Here is an 18,767-nt window from a genome sequence, read left to right on the forward strand (position 1 = left end):
TCAGTCCTTTCGTTCCTATAAGAACAAGCGGGCAAAAGGCCACTCATTTCTGCCCCGGGGCAGAGGAAGGGGAAAAAGACTGCACCAGGCAGCCTCTTCCCAGGAGCAGAAGCCCTCCCCCGCTTCTGCCAAGTCTTCAGCATGACGCTGGGGCTTTACAAGCGGACTCAGGCACGGTGGGGGCCCGTCTCAAAAATTTCAACGCGCAGTGGGCTCACTCGCAAGTGGACCCCTGGATCCTGCAGGTAGTATCACAGGGGTACAAATTGGAATTCGAGACGTCTCCCCCTCGCCGATTCCTGAAGTCTGCTCTTCCAACGTCTCCCTCCGACAGGGAGGCAGTATTGGAAGCTATTCACAAGCTGTATTCCCAGCAGGTGATAATCAAGGTACCCCTCCTACAACAGGGAAAGGGGTATTATTCCACGCTGTTTGTGGTACCGAAGCCGGACTGCTCGGTGAGACCAATTTTAAATCTAAAATCCTTGAACACTTACATAAAAAGGTTCAAATTCAAGATGGAATCACTCAGAGCAGTGATAGCGAACCTGGAAGAAGGGGACTATATGGTATCTCTGGACATCAAAGATGCTTATCTCCATGTCCCAATCTTCCCTTCTCACCAGGGGTACCTCAGGTTTGTGGTTCAAAACTGTCATTATCAGTTTCAGACGCTGCCGTTTGGATTGTCCACGGCACCCCGGGTCTTTACCAAGGTAATGGCCGAAATGATGATTCTTCTTCGAAGAAAAGGCGTCTTAATTATCCCTTACTTGGACGATCTCCTGATAAGGGCAAGATCCAGGAAACAGTTAGAGTTCGGAGTAGCACTGTCTCAGGTAGTGCTACGTCAGCACGGGTGGATTCTAAATATCCCAAAATCACAGCTGATTCCAACAACACGTCTACTGTTCCTGGGGATGATTCTGGACACAGTCCAGAAAAAGGTGTTTCTCCCGGAGGAGAAGGCCAGGGAGTTATCCGAGCTAGTCAGGAACCTCCTAAAACCAGGCCAAGTGTCAGTGCATCAATGCACGAGAGTCCTGGGAAAAATGGTGGCTTCTTACGAAGCAATTCCATTCGGAAGATTCCATGCAAGAACTTTTCAGTGGGATCTGCTGGACAAATGGTCCGGATCGCATCTTCAGATGCATCAGCGGATAACCCTATCTCCATAAATATTCTGGAACTAAGGGCCATTTACAATGCCCTAAGTCAAGCAAGGCCTCTGCTTCAGTGTCAGTCGGTATTGATCCAATCGGACAACATCACGGCAGTCGCCCACGTCAACAGACAGGGCGGCACAAGAAGCAGGAGGGCAATGGCAGAAGCTGCAAGGATTCTCCGCTGGGCGGAAAATCATGTGGTGGCACTGTCAGCAGTGTTCATTCCGGGAGTGGACAACTGGGAAGCAGACTTCCTCAGCAGACACGACCTCCACCCGAGGGAGTGGGGGCTTCACCCAGAAGTCTTCCAAGTGATTGTAAACCGTTGGGAAAAACCAAAGGTGGACATGATGGCGTCCCGTCTCAACAAAAAACTGGACAGATATTGCGCCAGGTCAAGGGACCCTCAGGCAATAGCGGTGGACGCTCTGGTAACACCGTGGGTGTACCAGTCGGTGTATGTGTTCCCTACTCTGCCTCTCATACCCAAAGTACTGAGAATCATAAGAAGGAGAGGAGTAAGAACTATACTCGTGGCTCCGGATTGGCCAAGAAGAACTTGGTACCCGGAACTGCAAGAGATGCTCACGGAGGACCCGTGGCCTCTACCTCTAAGAAAGGACCTGCTCCAGCAGGGACCTTGTCTGTTCCAAGACTTACCGCGGCTGCGTTTGACGGCATGGCGGTTGAACGCCGGATCCTGATGGAAAAAGGCATTCCAGATGAAGTCATCCCTACCCTGATCAGTTCAGACGTTTGTCAAGGGGGTACTGCATATACAACCTCCTTTTGTGCCACCAGTGGCACCTTGGGATCTCAATGTAGTTTTAGGGTTCCTAAAATCACATTGGTTTGAACCACTCACCACTGTGGAATTAAGATATCTCACATGGAAGGTGGTCATGCTGTTAGCTCTGGCGTCAGCCAGGCGTGTCTCAAAATTGGCGGCTCTGTCATATAAAAGCCCTTACCTAATTTTTCATTCAGACAGGGCAGAATTGAGGACTCGTCCTCAATTTCTCCCTAAGGTGGTTTCAGCGTTTCACATGAACCAACCTATTGTGGTGCCTGCGGCTACTAGGGACTTGGAGGACTCCAAGTTGTTGGACGTAGTCAGGGCCCTGAAAATATGTTTCCAGGACGGCTGGAGTCAGAAAATCTGACTCGCTGTTTATCCTGTAGGCACCCAACAAGCTGGGTGCTCCTGCTTCTAAGCAGACGATTGCTCGTTGGATTTGTAGTACAATTCAGCTTGCACATTCTGTGGCAGGACTGCCACAGCCAAAATCTGTTAAAGCCCATTCCACAAGGAAAGTGGGCTCATCTTGGGCGGCTGCCCGAGGGGTCTCGGCTTTACAACTTTGCCGAGCAGCTACTTGGTCAGGGGCAAACACGTTTGCAAAATTTTACAAATTCGATACCCTGGCTGAGGAGGACCTGGAGTTCTCTCATTCGGTGCTGCAGAGTCATCCGCACTCTCCCGCCCGTTTGGGAGCTTTGGTATAATCCCTATGGTCCTTACGGAAGTCCCAGCATCCACTAGGACGTCAGAGAAAATAAGAATTTACTTACTGATAATTCTATTTCTCGTAGTCCGTAGTGGATGCTGGGCGCCCATCCCAAGTGCGGATTGTCTGCAATACTTGTATATAGTTATTGTTACAAAAAAATCGGGTTGTTTATTGTTGTGAGCCATCTTTTCAGAGGCTCCTACGTTTATCATACTGTTAACTGGGTTCAGATCACAGGTTGTACGGTGTGATTGGTGTGGCTGGTATGAGTCTTACCCGGGATTCAAAATCCTTCCTTATTATGTACGCTCGTCCGGGCACAGTATCCTAACTGAGGCTTGGAGGAGGGTCATAGGGGGAGGAGCCAGTGCACACCAGCTAGTCTAAAGCTTTTACTTTTGTGCCCAGTCTCCTGCGGAGCCGCTATTCCCCATGGTCCTTACGGAAGTCCCAGCATCCACTACGGACTACGAGAAATAGAATTATCGGTAAGTAAATTCTTATTTTTTAAATTTCTCAATAAGAAATTTTTGGCCTAGAGGTGCCATGAAAAAAATTCTGATATTCTAGGGCGCTGTGATTCAAATAAGTTTGGAAACCACTGCCTTAAACCAAACTAATAAACCAACCCTAATACCCTATCACTAATACCGTAACCCCATCCCCAGATTAGACCGAATGCCCTAACCCAAACCCTAAAACAACCTTAGCACCCTTTTCCCTAATACCCTAACCTGAAACCCAATTCCTAACCCTGAAGGGCAGACAGATCGGGCCACATGGTTCTTATCTGCGACAAATTCTATGTTTCTGTTAATAATTAGAAACTGATCCCTTCCGAAACAGCTGTGGAGGCAGATTCCAGCCATGTCTTTAACCGGGTGGTCTTCAGTATGCCGAATGTCGGGATCGCGGCGCCGGAATCCCAACACCCAGCATACCGACAGATATTCTCCCTCGTGGGGGTCCACGACCCCTCTGGAGGGAGAATGAATAGCGTAGCGCGCCACCGTGCCCGCAGCGAGCCCGCAAGGGGCCCCTTTGCGCTCGCCACGCTGTCGGTATGCCGGCGGTCGGGCTCCCGGTGCCGGTATGCTGGTTGCCGGGAGCCCGGCCACCGGCATACCATACTACACCCCTTTAACCTTTTGGTGTGCATTAAAAACAAAAAAATCCAATTTTATTCGAATGGCACTTGTAGAACCTTCCAGAGACATGTTAAAGTTTGACATTAAAACAAATATACAGGCATAATTATGTGAAAGCACACAATGGGGGCTATGTAATTGGTTCTAAGAGCACAGAACTGGTAAGTTATAAGAAAGATAACCCCAAATGTGTCTTCAGTTCTAATATGAAAGTTATGTTTGTGCCCATGTCGGAAAATAATTAATACAGTGCATCCGGAAAGTATTCACAGCGCTTCACTTTTTCCACATTTTGTTATGTGACACCCTAATTCCAAAATGGAATAAATTAATTTTTTCCCCACAAAATTCTACACCCAATACCCTATAATGACAACGTGAAAAAAGTTGTTTTTTTTTTAGATTTTTGCAAAGTCACATGTACATACTTTGTTGATGTACCTTTTGGCAACAATTACAGCCTGAAGTCTTTTTGAATATGATGCAACAAGCTTGGCACACCTATTTTTGGGCAGTTTCGGACATTCCTCTTTGCAGCACCTTTCAAGCTCCATCAGGTTGGATGGGAAGCGTCAGTGCACAGCCATTTTCAGATCTCTCCAGAAATATTTAATCCGATTCAAGTCTGGGCACTGGCTGGGGCCGCTCAAGGACATTCACAGAGTTGTCCTGAATCCACTCCTTTGAAATCTTGGCTGTGTGCTTAGGGTCGTTGTCCTGCTGAAAGATGAACAGTCGCCCCAGTCTGAGGTCAAGAGCGCTGTGGAGCAGGTCTTTATTTAGGATGTCTCTCTACATTGCTGCATTCGTCTTTCTCTTTATCTTGACTAGTCTCCCAGTTCCTGCCGCTGAAAATCATCCCTACAACATGATGCTGCCACCAACATGCTTCACTGTAGAGATGGTATTGGCCTGGTGATGAGAGGTGCCTGGTTTCCTCCAAACATGACGCCTGGCATTCACACCAGAGAGTTCAATCTTTGTCTCCGTCAGACCAGACAATTTTGTTTCTCATGGTCTGAGAGTCATTCAGGTGCATTTTGGCTAACTCCAGGCGGGCTGCCATGTGCTTTTTACTAAGGAGTGGCTTCCGTCTGGCCATTTTACCATGCAGGCCTGGTTGGTGGAGTGCTGCAAAAATGGTTGTCCTTCTGGAAGGTTCTCCTCTCTCCACAGAGGAATGCTGTAGCTCTGACAGAGTGACCATCAGGTACTTGGTCACCTCCCTGACTTCTCACCAGATCGCTCAGTTTAGACAGCCGGCCAGCTCTAGTCCTGGTGGTTCTGAACTTATTCCATTTACGGATGATGGAGGCCACTGTGCTCATTGGGACCTTCAAAGCAGCATATATTTTTCTGTACCCTTCCCCAGATTTGTGATTTGAGACAATAATGAGAGTTTTTGCTGTGTCTTATGTAAGATATGGTCGTATTTTGGATATGTTTCTTAGATGTATGTATCGGTAAATACCAAAATCCTCCTTTTGGAAATATTAAGTTTGATATGGTGAGATGTCATCCAAGATGAAATGGCAGAAAGGCATTCAAATGTATTAAAGAGCACATGCATGGAGTGGGGTACAAACATACGGGTATTTGAGGTGAGGATTTCATAGACTTGTTAAATGGGCATCTCTCCGGCTGTTGTAGGCCTGCACATCCCAGCATTCCCTAGTAGCAGAACTGTTCTGGAGGATCCTGGGATGTGTGGTTCTGTGGTGGCTGGACGGCCACAAGTTGAGCCCACTGGACTAGAAGAAGCATTTTAGTTTGTATATAACGTCTACGATTTGTGGCTGTTGAGAACCTGGAATACTATAAATAATAACCCCTTAGCTTAGTAAGATTTAGGCAGATAAACCTTTAGGGCTGCTAAATTGGGACAGAACTGCCTTCTATACCAGTACATGCCCACTTTCAGATGTACCTCGCCTTTTATAAAATCAATGGAAAACCCAGATTGTGCCAACAACAAATAAAATTAACTGAACACTTATGGTGCCTACACACAGTGATGGTTGTGCCAGGTGCGATTTGAGCCTATACAATGTGTGCTATGCGATTTGGACTACATCCAATTTTGAATACACTACAATGTACTATATGCGATGTAGTAAAAATACCTGCCTGCACATACTATTTTACCTTGAGATGTGAGCTAGACAGGAGCGCGCATCGCAAGGGACAATACACAGTGTGTTTTGAACTATACGCGATGCGATTTGAACTAAAAAGATCAAATAGCATGCGAGAATCGCACCATGTGTGGGCACCATTACCTTTCTCCTGTAGAATAGCCAACACATGTTGAAATGGAAACGGCCCATGGCTGCACCCTATTCCCTCCTTTCTCTTCCTTCTTATAAACTAACTTATATTCATTGTATTATTTATTAACAGTTTCTTATATAGCGCAGCATATTCCATTGCGCTTTACAATTAGAACAGTAATAGAACAATCTGAGCAAAAACAGATAGACATAGAGGTAGGAAGGCCCTGCTTGCAAGCTTTCAATCTGTTAAAAACACTAAAACTAAACTATAGCAACCTACCCTGCATAGCACTGGTTTACTGACACATTGTGTATAACTATAGCAGCCTACCCTGATTAGCACTAGCTTGCTGACACATTGTGTGTAACTATAGCAGCCTACTCACACTAAACATTAACCCTAATACCTTATCCCTGGCCCTAGTACCCAAATATCTGACCCTAACCTAGCACCAAACCTCTCCCTAATCATAACTCCTAACCCTAATACCGTAAACTAACCCTAATATCTTATCCCTAATACCCTAACCCAAGCCACTAAAACCCTATCCATAATACCTTAACCCTAAAAGGGCAGACTGGATGGGCCATATGGTTGTTATCTGGCACTAAATTCTGTTTGTGTTACACGATTCTGAAATGTTATGCCTGTTTTACTACTGCTCGCCACTAGAGTGTGGAATCGCACTGTCCGTTGTAGAGAAGTGTGTGTGCATCTACCAGCTGGACAGTGGGAAGGATCGAATAGGCTGTAAACTTTTTGGTGAATTCTTAATAAAAAGGTTATTTTTTTTGTTCAGTTTTATGTTTTTTTGTGAGCATTTTCTTTTAAATGATACGGACATGTTAAACTCATTGTGTCTTACTACATGTGTTATCAGCTATGTAATGTATTCGTTTGTTTCTTAACAAGAATTGTGTTCCCTGCAAATTTTAGATAATTTTTTTTAATTCTGATCTATAGATTACACTGAAGTCGTGTCTAAAACATTGTTTTTTTTGTATTGCTTTAATCAACATTCAGTATAGTCTAGTGTCAGATTGTGAAATAATCAAAAAAATTGTGAAACTGACACACACACATACATACATACATACATACATACATACATACATACATACATACACACTTAAAACTGCAATAAGTGTGAAACGTTATTCTTGCATTTAATATTATTACATTTCACTGTCAATACTGCAACAAAAAATATTAATTGTGTACACATTCAGCTGATGGAAAGGTATCCCAACATGGAATTCACCTAATAAAAGTGAGATTCGGTCACATAAATGTATCTTTAAAGGTTCAGCCACTCTAGCCCCTCCCTGCTGACTGGATTGGGAACAACTCACCTGGGAACAGTTATAGTTGTTCCTCAAAAGGAATCTTTGAACCTGGTCACACCTCCACATCTGGTATATCTCCTTAGTAGTGAATAAGCATAAGTGGCATTACCAAAGTCCAGTCTCTTTGAGAAAAGGTTGTTTATTCCATGCGTCAGTAACCACAGATAAAAAAATATATATAAAGTCACACACAGAACCCTCCACAGACATGGATCAAAGATGGCCCTTCTTCTCACCTGAAATGAGAAGCGTTAGAAATGCCTCAGCCTTATGCTTATTCACTGCTGAGAGGGGATATGCCAGATGTGAAGGTGTGACCGGATGTAAAGATACCTTTACGTGAACACACCTTACTTTTTTTTAGGTCAGTTCCTAGATGGAACACCTTTTCATCAGGTTCCCTGAGAACGATGAACTTCAGTCAGACAGGATACCAGAATTACAGAAGAGTGACTCAAAATTTCTACAAATAGCGCTTTTTGGACCACTCATTTATTTTTGTGTATTGTAAAGGTGGGTACACACTGGAAGATATATCTGCCAATCAATTGATCGGCAGATATATCTATGGACGGATCGGGCAGTGTGTTGAGCATACACACTGGCCGATTCGTCGGGGACTGACGTCATGAACTGGGCCCGCCCAGTTCAGCTGTCAATCACCGCCGTACACACACAGCGACGCGCCAATATATCGGTAGATATATTGGCCGTCGGCTGTGCTGCGGGGCCATCGCGATACGTCTGTGAACGACGGAGTTCACAGACGTGTCGGCCGTACACACTGGCCAACGGACCCGCGATATATCGGCTGTTCAAGAGAACGGCCTGTATATCAGCCAGTGTATACGGGCCTTAAGGGGTTGGTGCTCCTTGGTGTAGACAGAGCTGCAGTTTCAGGGCGCAGGTGGCTTTGAATTGTTGCTTTAGAGATAGCTTACAGATGCTTAGAGTATCTTGTAAACGAGATCTCTAGTTATGAATGTATTTTGGTGTGCACATTTTACCGTAAGCATAGTTGTGTGTCAAATTTGGAAATAAAGCACCCATGTGTTTTTGGATATAGCAGTATGCTGCGAAATACTGAAGATACATTAGATTGAGAAGAGTGGTGACATTTTCTATACAAAATGTGTAATTGTGTTTGGCATCATTTTGCTTCAGTTTTATTACTATTTTACTACACTTGAAAGTAGAATGAAAAATGTATAAGTGACCTGTTGTGTCTCATCATCCTCAGCCCTGCTTACATTTAGCATCCTCCAGACTCTGTATAGTGATACACACAACTTGTCCCTTTTCCAGAGACATTTCAGAGGAGCATAGACAGCTGTCATTGGAGGAAGAGCGGATTTGGCTGCTTATCCGATCGCTGACTTTAAGGCTTGTTAGTGGTCTACCGACTCTTAACCATACAGCTGAGCCCAAGAATTCTGAGAAGACTACTGAGAATGGGGTCTCGTCCAAGATTGATACTGTAAGGACCTTGATACACCAGTATGAGGAGGCAGTGGATTCTGCCAAGCAATTCAATGAGAGGAAAATCAAGGTATAGCAGATTGTTGTGCACCTTGGGAAATTCTTAGTATGCGTTTTTATAGGCTTGCTGCAATGTTATTGTTATAGTTTATAAGTAGCCATGTTTTAATCTATGTACTATGCTTTTCACAGTATCCTTTCCTTGGGCCTCCAGCATCTCGACTCAGTGGATTCTTGAGCAGTGGAAGCTGTCAGTGTCAGAAAGTGGCTATCCAGCTAGTGAATGATATTTACCAGCTGGACACCTGTGGTATAAGTAAGAATATGACTATCATGAGTGGCTCTGTTCTGTACATGTTGGATGTGTACACCAGCTTACCAGGAACTGCGCTTTATTTCCATTCCCCTCCCTACAGAAGGACACTCCTGTCGCGTGTTGTTTTGTCCTCACAGAATCACATGAGTGCAGAGGTAGCTGCATTCCAACTAGATCACCGTACAGATCTCTGGCATAGCTGCTAGTCAAACATAAAAATGGACTTACTGTATTCAGTTTTAACTCCCCTCACTAGTTCTCGTCAGCGGGCTTGGGGCCTAAATTAAGATCTGATCACAGCAGCAAATTTGCTAGCTAATGGGCAAAACCATGTGCACTGCAGGGGGCGTATCTATAACATGTGCAGAGTGTTAGATTTGGGTGGGGTGTGTTCAAACTGAAATCTAAATTGCAGTGTAAAAATAAAGCAGCCAGCATTTACCCTGCACAGAAACAAAATAACCCACCCAAATCTAACTCTCTGCACATGTTATATCTGCCCCTCCCCCCCCGAAGTGTACATGGTTTTGGCCATTAGCTAACAAATTTGCTGCTGCGATCAGGTCTGAATTAGGCCCACGATTCATAGATGTACACCAGCTGATGCCTAATTGACATGCTGGGAATGTGTGGTGACATGTCAGCCACATTTTTTGGGTAGTGACAAGGCCACGGTCTGCGTCTTCCTACGCAGATTTACTTGATTTGCCCACAGAGCGGAGACATACATTCTGAGCAATGTTAGGATCACTCAGATAGCCAATGTCACAATCGATGGTTGCGATGGTGATCTGATGCTGCATATTCGGATGCATCACTTGAATCTGCGCTGCCGGCAGTGGGTGTCTTTTGTCCTAGTGCCCATCTCTGAGTTCGGCCCAGAGTCTTTCATTTTGGACACACCTCTGGGGGTATCATCCTTGCAGCACTTATTTTCTTAGATTGTTTTGGTGTAATTTATTTAGTAGTGATTAGTGTTTATTCAAAATGTTCCTCTGTAATAACATATACAGCAGGGGTGGGGAACCTTTTTTTCTACCGAGGGCCATTTGGATATTTATAAAATCCTTCGGGGGCCATACAAGTCTGCCCCCGCGCGCGCCAAAAAAATGGGTGTGGCCAGTTAAAATGGGACGTGATACACATATGCCCCCAATAGTGCAGTGCCAGATCCACAATTGCCCCCACAGTGCCAGGTATACAAATGCCCTCACAGTACCAGGTATACAAATGCCCCCACAGTGCCAGGTATACAAATGCCCCCACAGTGCCAGGTATACAAATGCCCCTCACAGTGCCAGGTATACAAATGCCCCTCACAGTGCCAGGTATACAGCTGCCTCCACAGTGCCAGGTATACAAATGCCCCCACAGTGCCAGGTATACAGATGTCCACACAGTGCCAGGTATACAGATGCCCCCACAGTGCCAGGTATACAGATGCCCCTCACAGTGCCAAGTATACAGATGCCTCCACAGTGCCAGGTATACAGATGCCCCCACAGTGCCAGGTATACAGATGCCCCTCACAGTGCCAGGTATACAGATGCCCCTCACAGTGCCAGGTATACAGATGCCGCCCCACAGTGCCAGGTATACAGATGCCTCCCCCCGTCCCGCTCCTTTCGGCGGGGACACGGAGGAGAGCGCGGCTATGTTGGGCGGCGGCGTGTAAGACTTGAAACCAGCCGCCGGTTCGAGAGCCAATCAGAGCTCGCGGACCGGCAGCCGCGGATCCTGATTGGCTGCCGGTCCGCGAGCTCTGATTGGCTCACGAACCGGCGACTGGTTTCAAGTCCTACACGCCGCCGCCCGACAATAGCCACACTCTCCTCCGTGTGGTGACAGCTGAGACACGCTGCCGCCGGACTGTGCGGTGGCGTGTCTCACTGAGAGGAGCAGGTGGGCCGGACCAAAGGGTTTGCGGGCCTTATACGGCCCGCGGGCCGGAGGTTCCCCACCCCTGATATACAGACTGAAAGCTCTTATTCATATTCAACAGCGAGAAGCACAAGTGCATTTATAAGACATCTGTATGCAGTTTGGCTGTCCTTGATTTAAAGAGAAGCTTATGAAAGTAGTTCTGTGGTACAGTGCCGGTTAGACAAAGTGTTTACAAACAAACTTGTAATACAAAAAGCTGCATATATAATGCCAGTAATAGAGTATGCTGCTCAGGTGTTTGATGTGCTTGCAGTTTATCTCATTCACATAGATGACTGACGTTTTGTCTAGAGCTGACAGTGTCTGCAGCAATTTACAGTGAATGTAGTATATGTGCTCTGGACGAAACCTTTACCCCACCTATTGGATTGGCATGTTTCTGGGTGACTAATTACTTTATGGAAAGCCCCTTTGCCTTATTTTCTCCATTACTTTACAGATGGTTCTATAATAACAATATTTTGTAGTCAAAACAATCAAGCTCCCAACCTGTACTCAGCAGTTTCTGTTTGCTTTGTAATGTGCAGTGTCTCACTCCTGCTCCCTTCAACGCCTCTTCTGGTTAATAATCCACCAGATTGCAAATCCTTTCCAGCATCATTCACATTTTATTTCTTTTATTTAAACACCACTTCAAACATTCAAGTAAATCATTTATGAAATGTCAAGTAATTTGTATATGATCATAAATACACTTGTGTTCTCCGAGGACCTTTCATGTAAAGTCTTGGGGGTACATTTACTAAGCAGTGATAAGAACGGAGAAGTGAGGCAGTGGAGAAATTTCCCCATCAACCAATCAGCAGCTCTGTATCATTTTAAAGTATGCAAATTATAGATGTTACTTCAGTGTTGATTGGTTGCCATGGGCACTTCTCCGCTGGCTCACTTCTCCGCTCTTATCACTGCTTAGTAAATGTACCCCTTGGTCATTTATACCCCTATCACACCGCACAAATAACCAAGTATCGACCTGGCATATTGCTGGGTCGACACGGCAATTCGACCCGGGAATAGAGCAGTGTTATTCCCGGGTTGAATACCGTGTCAATGGCAGCGTAAACGGGCTGACCCGGGACCCGTTAACTACAACAAGGAGAGGCGGCGCAGACGTAATCTCCTCCCAGCGCCGTCTCCGCCACCGCTGCCAGCTCCGCCTCCTGCTGCTATGGCAACTCGCGTCTGGGAAGCCAGCAACAGCGTCCAATGCCGGATCCCACCCGGGAAAGACCCGTTTCCAATTCCCAGGTGGGATCCGGCATTGGAGGTGTATTAGTGGTCAGTCCTCCTTCGTTAACTGTGCCCGCATTTTAGCTATGCCATTGGGTACCCCCTCCCTCATTATTGTTTTTCTTGTTTATAAACACCTACATTTTATAATAAAGTGTGAGAAAACTTGGTGGGCTCTTGATTTAGAACATGACAAGACCATATTAAGAACAACCGTATTAAAAGGGACAATAGGCATATTCCACATTACATAAGAACCTGAAAGATCATAACTTGATATTAAGAATATGCAAATGACACAACGAATCTTTCTTCTTCTTTTTTTCCAGATGATTCTTGTGAAATCCAGGAAAAAATTGGGAACAGATTGAAATCTTCTCTCAGACATTTGAAAGGTAGATTCCGTATGCTTTGCTTTAGCTAATATTGCTGCTTCCTGTACTGTCGTCTTGCTAAATATTGCTTACTCATTTTAGATCTTTTCACCCAATGTAAGGGAGAACTTATGGGTATCCAAGAAGGACAATGTAAGATCTCGCCACTTATTATTGAGAACTTGGTCTTCTTTGTTGAGGTTAGTTATTTTTGTTTTCTATTTTATCACTTTCAAGTTCAGTTTACAAAATCAAAAATTTGACTGGTTTCTTATATCCGAGTAAATATTCTGACTAATTGCTTGATCTGTTTTACTGGATAATTGTAGGTAGACAATGAAATGCAATTTGCATTTCTAGTTTGTCTTTTGACACCTAAAGCTTTTTAGTTTACTTCAGAAAGACAATAAGAGAAGTAAAGAGATGTTGCTGGGAAACATTGAGGAAACCTAGGAAGAGATGGAACAGAATGGAGAATAGGACAAAGGGTTAGTGTGAAGGAATAAGTCATGGACACCACTGTAATCGCATATATGGGAGTTGTATATGGTTTCCACTCTAAATTAGAATAAGGCATTGGGGTAAATGTACTAAGGTTGGAGTTTTTTTAGAATTGATTTTGCTCATAGCAACCAATCAGATTCTACTTAACATTTATTCAGCTGCTTCTAGAAAATAATAGATAGAATCTGTTGGTTGCTATGGGCAACATCACCAGTTTAAAAAAAATAAAAAAATAAATAACACCCACCTTAGTAAATTTACCCCATTGGGTCTGTATGAAACTTCATAGTCCTCTCATTTTAAACACATTTCTGTTTGATTTGACATTGCTACTGAACTGGGTTTATTTGTACCTGACACCGGATTGTACTGATCATAGAAGATTAGGAATAAAGGGTCCAGATGTTGTGGAGGCCTAGAAAAAACACAAACTATCCATGACTGCAACTTATTAAATAAACAAATCAAGTTTTGACTTAAAGTCATCGTCATGTTGTAGTTTAATATGTCAAAAGATTTTTTTCTTGGACAATTGAAGACAGGTGATTCTTTTATTCATTTTGGAAAGGATTTAAACCTGTGACCTTATTGTTTTTCTTTCCTTTATCCCAGAGCATAGCGATCATTCTCTGGGTATCCGGATATTTTGTTAGTGTCCTTAGGCCATTCAAATCAAATCTTCAAAAAAAGAAAAAGAAGAAAAAGGACAGCGGTTCCACAGTAAGTATACAGGGGTGCATGTGGTACTGGCAGGAGGACAGCAGATGAATGAAAACTTTATTAAAGTTGTTTAGGAGAAAAGTGACTGATTCAGGTGTCCTCAGTACAAAATGAATTAACATTCCAAGTTCCCACAGTGTAACATTTGAATGGGGTTCACTATTATGTTGTATCAAATTTGAACAGCTTGAACTACTTTTGATAACTATATTTCTCTATGAATGGCTCTGCAGTTTGATAAATGGATTAATGGATTACATTTTGTTTATGCATTATGATTGGTGTGTTGGTCTCTTGTTAGCCCTTTATAGAGCTGCAGCTCAAATGAACTTTTAGCCATATATGACCGAGCAGCCTCATTGAATGGCTTCTGGTGTGTGTGTGTGTGTGTGTGTGTGTGTGTGTGTGTGTGTGTGTGTGTGTGTGTAATATGGTTTCTAAAATATATATTATATTGGTGAGTGTGTGTACACACACACACACACACACGCATGAAAAAGTATTTGGCAAAAAGAATTGTTAATAAGGCAAAATGTAGTTAAAAAAATGCATTCATAGTAATGTTTCACATAAGATTGTAACTAAACATTATCAAAGTTATTTATTGTTTTATAATATATAAAGTTTCGTAAGTTATGCCTTTCCAGGCCTCGTTCAGACATTCCCATAAGTTTTTAGTATTTGCTAGAACTATTCCACGAACTTCTCTGTCTAATTCATCACAGAGTTTCTCAATGGGAATGAGATCAGGTGGTCATGTCATAATTGTGTAGAACTTTCTGCTTTTCTTTACTTTTCAAATAATTGATGAACCGTTTAGATGTGTTATTGATGTTATCTTGTTGCTTGATAAACATCTTTCCAATATTTTGAGTTCCACTTTGTACAGCATTATGTACTAAAATACTGTGGTGTTGCTTCTTATCCATAGTTACTGTTATTTGAACTAAATCTCCAACCTTTCCTCTGCCAAAACCGCCCCAAATTTTCACATGGCTACCACCACGTTTAACTGTATGACTGATGGCTTCTGGTTCCGAAAAGTTCAAATACGGACACGTCTGTCCAAAATACTTTTTTCCACTGAACCAGTGTCCGATACCGGTCACATATTACAGGCCTCAGCAGTTGTCATCTGCAAGCCATGCGACTCTACACATGTGTATATGTATATGTGTGTAAATGTATATGTGTGTGTATGTATGTATGTATATATATATATATATATATATATATATATATATATATATATATATATAATGTGTATATATGTGTGTGTGTGTGTGTATATATATATATATATATATATATATATATATATAATATTTGTGTGTGTATATAACGTTTTTTAATAAAAAATTCTGTAGCACAGCATGGGTATTCAGCTAGTGTATATGTGTGTATGTGTGTGTGTATATATATATATATATATATATATATATATATTAGGGAGGCCAATCCCGGGCCATTTTTTCAATCCCGGGATTCGGGATTGAAAAACTGTCAATCCCGGGATTGCAGTAGGGATTAGAGAAAGTTGTAGGGAGTAGCGCTGGAGGGAGTGTGTAGGTAGCGGTGCGGGAGGTAGGGAGTGTGTAGGTAGCGGTGCGGGAGGTAGGGAATGTGTAGGTAGTGGTGCGGGAGGTAGGGAGGGTGTAGGTAGCGGTGCGGGAGGTAGGGAGGGTGTAGGTAGCGGTGCGGGACTCAGGACAGAGGGTGTAGGTCGCGGCAGGGAGAGAGGATCATGTGTGTAAGTAATAGTACTTACTATTAGACGGGCGGCAACCATTAACACACTGAACGCGGCGGCATTTCAAATGAAGCGCCGGCCGCCAGCCTACCAGAGCTGGCGGACCGGCAGCCAATCAGGGAAGCGGCCGCAGCAGTCGCTCCTGATTGGCTGCAGCTTCCCTGATTGGCTGCCGGTCCGCCAGCTCTGATTGGCTGGCGCTACATTTGAAGTGCCGCGCGCGTTCAACTTGTTCATGGCTGCTGCCCGCCTAAATGAGTAAGTACTATTACTTACACACCCACCCTCCCGCCGCCGCGCATGCGCAGTATAATCCCTTGAATCCCGGGATTGGATGCTCCAATCCCGGGATTCAAATCCCGGCATTTTTGGGCCCAAATCCCGGGATCCCCCCGATCCCGGGATTGGCCTCCCTAATATATATATATATATATATATATAATATGTAATTTATTTTCCTCCCTCAACACTCGCCCATCCTCTCTACTCTCGTCTCACATATGTGCCAGATTCCTGCCCGAACCCTCTATATTTGATTATACTGTAATGTACATAGATCACTTTAAACAGTGAGTCAGATTGATGCTTTATCTCTAAGGTATTATATTGCCTGTGTTTCTCGAAGTTGGGGGTTTACTGATGCCAGGTGCTTTATTATGTTTGATTTGTTTTTTAAATTTAGCACAGTTATGGAATGGAAAATGGTTCTCTTCAATAAATTGCGGGCCTATGCTTTGAAGACCTTTTTATCTTGGATGATAAGTAGCTATGTATTTTACAATCCATTCTTTCTTTCACAGCCTCCAGTATTCACTAGCTTCCAAGACTTCATTACTGGACTGCAGACATTGTTATCGAACATGACCGATTACATAAAGGAGTTGGAGACCTCTTTGCTAGCACTGAAAATAGAAAATCTCTCCCTAGATAATGTTATCTTTTCAGAGGTTAGTTATGCTTTTTTAATGTTTAGTAGTAGATGTGCATTTCTGCTTCTTTTCCTAGCACCTGTTTCTTGCTGGCTCCTATTATCAGTCCAAAACAGAAAAGATAAGTACTTATGTGATTTCTACGGCTTTAGCATGGCAATAATTCACAAGATACTGTAGATAACAAGCATTATGCAAGGCTGATGCACTGATCAGATGTATGTCTAATATGTCCCTGCTATATTACAACATTGTGTGTATGTGTATAATGTATGGTTAGGATTTTTATTTGGAAAATGCGAGGACTGCTATGGGGTCAAACCTGGTGCTAGCATATGCCAATATTTTTATGCAACAGTATGAAGTGACCAACATCATTCCATTATATGGGGTCAATATTGCTTACTACAGTATAAAAGATTTATTGATATTTATTAGTATGGTATGGCAACGAGGAAGACCTTTCTTATCATTGTCGATAAACTCAATTATTTTGATTGCACTGTGGACTTCACCTATAAATCTAGTGTTATATCGAGATTTCCTGGATATCACTGTCTTTCGTGATGATCTGATTTGGGTATTGCTCTTTTTTTTTTTTTCCCCTAAAGACACTGACAGAAATACACTGTTTTATGCATTAAGCAATCATCCACTAAGATTTAAAGACGGCCATCTCACAATTCATGAGGGTTTTCCATAATAATAAAAACCATATTACAGCTGAATGTCTCCAGAGGGTTATTCTAAAAAGACTGTAGAAGGTTCCTCACCAGGGCCAGATGTAGATTTGCTGGTGACACCAAGCAGAAAAGAGAACAGATGATCCATGCAGGGCCGTAACTACATGTGTGCCAAGTGGGCTTGGCACACAGCGCAGTTGCCCTGAGGGCGCACGGTCAGCGGCATGTAATGAGTCAAATTGACTCATTACATGCCTCTGAAGTCTGCGCCGCCGCATCGCTGTTGAGAAGAGCCCATCCTCCATCCCAGCATCCACAGCAGCGCTGGGCAGCCAATACGGAAGGAGAGGGGGACGCTGCAGCGGCGCTTACTACCAATGAAATAGCGCTGCTGCGGCTCCAGTCCCCCTCCCTCCTCCTCCGTCTCACCTGCCTGCACCGAGGGAGCTGCACGAGGAGCCTGTCAGCGGGGAGATGGTAAGTATGTATCTCTCTTTCTCTCTCTCTCTCTCAGGGGGACACCGTCTGCCGCAATGTGTAAAAAGGGGGCCTGGCTGCCGCAATGTGTAAAAAGGGGGACTGGCTGCCGCAATGTGTAAAAAGGTGGACTGGCAGCCGCAATGTGTAAAAAGGGGGAATGGCTGCCGCAATGTGTAAAAAGGGGGACTGGCTGCCGCAATGTGTAAAAAGGGGGACTGGCTGCCGCAATGTGTAAAAAGGGGGCCTGGCTGCCGCAATGTGTAAAAAGGGGGCCTGGCTGCCGCAATGTGTAAAAAGGGGGACTGGCTGCCGCAATGTGTAAAAAGGTGGACTGGCTGCCGCAATGTGTAAAAAGGTGGACTGGCTGCCGCAATGTGTAAAAAGGGGGAATGGCTGCCGCAATGTGTAAAAAGGGGGGGGACTGGCTGCCGCAATGTGTAAAAAGGGGGCCTGGCTGCCGCATGTGTAAAAATGGGGACTGGCTGCCGCAATGTGTAAAAAGGGGGACTGGCTGCCGTAATGTGTAAAAAGGGGGACTGGCTGCCGCAATGTGTATAAAGGGGGACGCTGTCTGCCGTAATGTGTAAAAAGGGGACGCTGTCTGCCGTAATGTTAAAAAAGGGGACGCTGTCTGCTGTAATGTGTAAAAAAGGGGACGCTGGCTGCCGCAATGTATTAAAAGGGAGACTGTCTGCTGTAATGTGTAAAAAGGGGGACGCTGTCTGCTGTAATGTATAAAAGGGGCTCTACCTGGTGTAGTGGCGCTACTGTGTAGCGTAATTTGAATAATGTAGACTACTGTGCACCGTAGTATGAATTGCTATTATTTTGTGGCCACGCCCCTTCCCCATGAAGCCACACCCCTATATATTTTTCGTACGCCTACGGCGCGCACTGCCCCTATCTTACATGG

The 18,767-nt window shown here is 44.2% G+C and overlaps 1 protein-coding gene across 2 annotated transcripts in view; it reads left to right on the forward strand.

Annotated features, from left to right (window-relative positions):
* Positions 1–18,767, forward strand: part of NAA25 (N-alpha-acetyltransferase 25, NatB auxiliary subunit) — a 335,868-nt gene that overhangs the window by 238,965 nt on the left and 78,136 nt on the right. For both annotated transcript variants that reach the window (XM_063964363.1, XM_063964364.1), the window contains exons 18-23: positions 8,751–8,994; positions 9,117–9,240; positions 12,744–12,809; positions 12,891–12,988; positions 13,905–14,012; positions 16,563–16,709. In XM_063964363.1, the coding sequence (XP_063820433.1) occupies positions 8,751–8,994; positions 9,117–9,240; positions 12,744–12,809; positions 12,891–12,988; positions 13,905–14,012; positions 16,563–16,709 (787 nt within the window). The remainder of the gene's footprint in view (positions 1–8,750; positions 8,995–9,116; positions 9,241–12,743; positions 12,810–12,890; positions 12,989–13,904; positions 14,013–16,562; positions 16,710–18,767) is intronic.

The sequence above is a fragment of the Pseudophryne corroboree genome, chromosome 1 (genome assembly GCF_028390025.1).
Source record: "Pseudophryne corroboree isolate aPseCor3 chromosome 1, aPseCor3.hap2, whole genome shotgun sequence".
NCBI lineage: Eukaryota > Metazoa > Chordata > Amphibia > Anura > Myobatrachidae > Pseudophryne > Pseudophryne corroboree.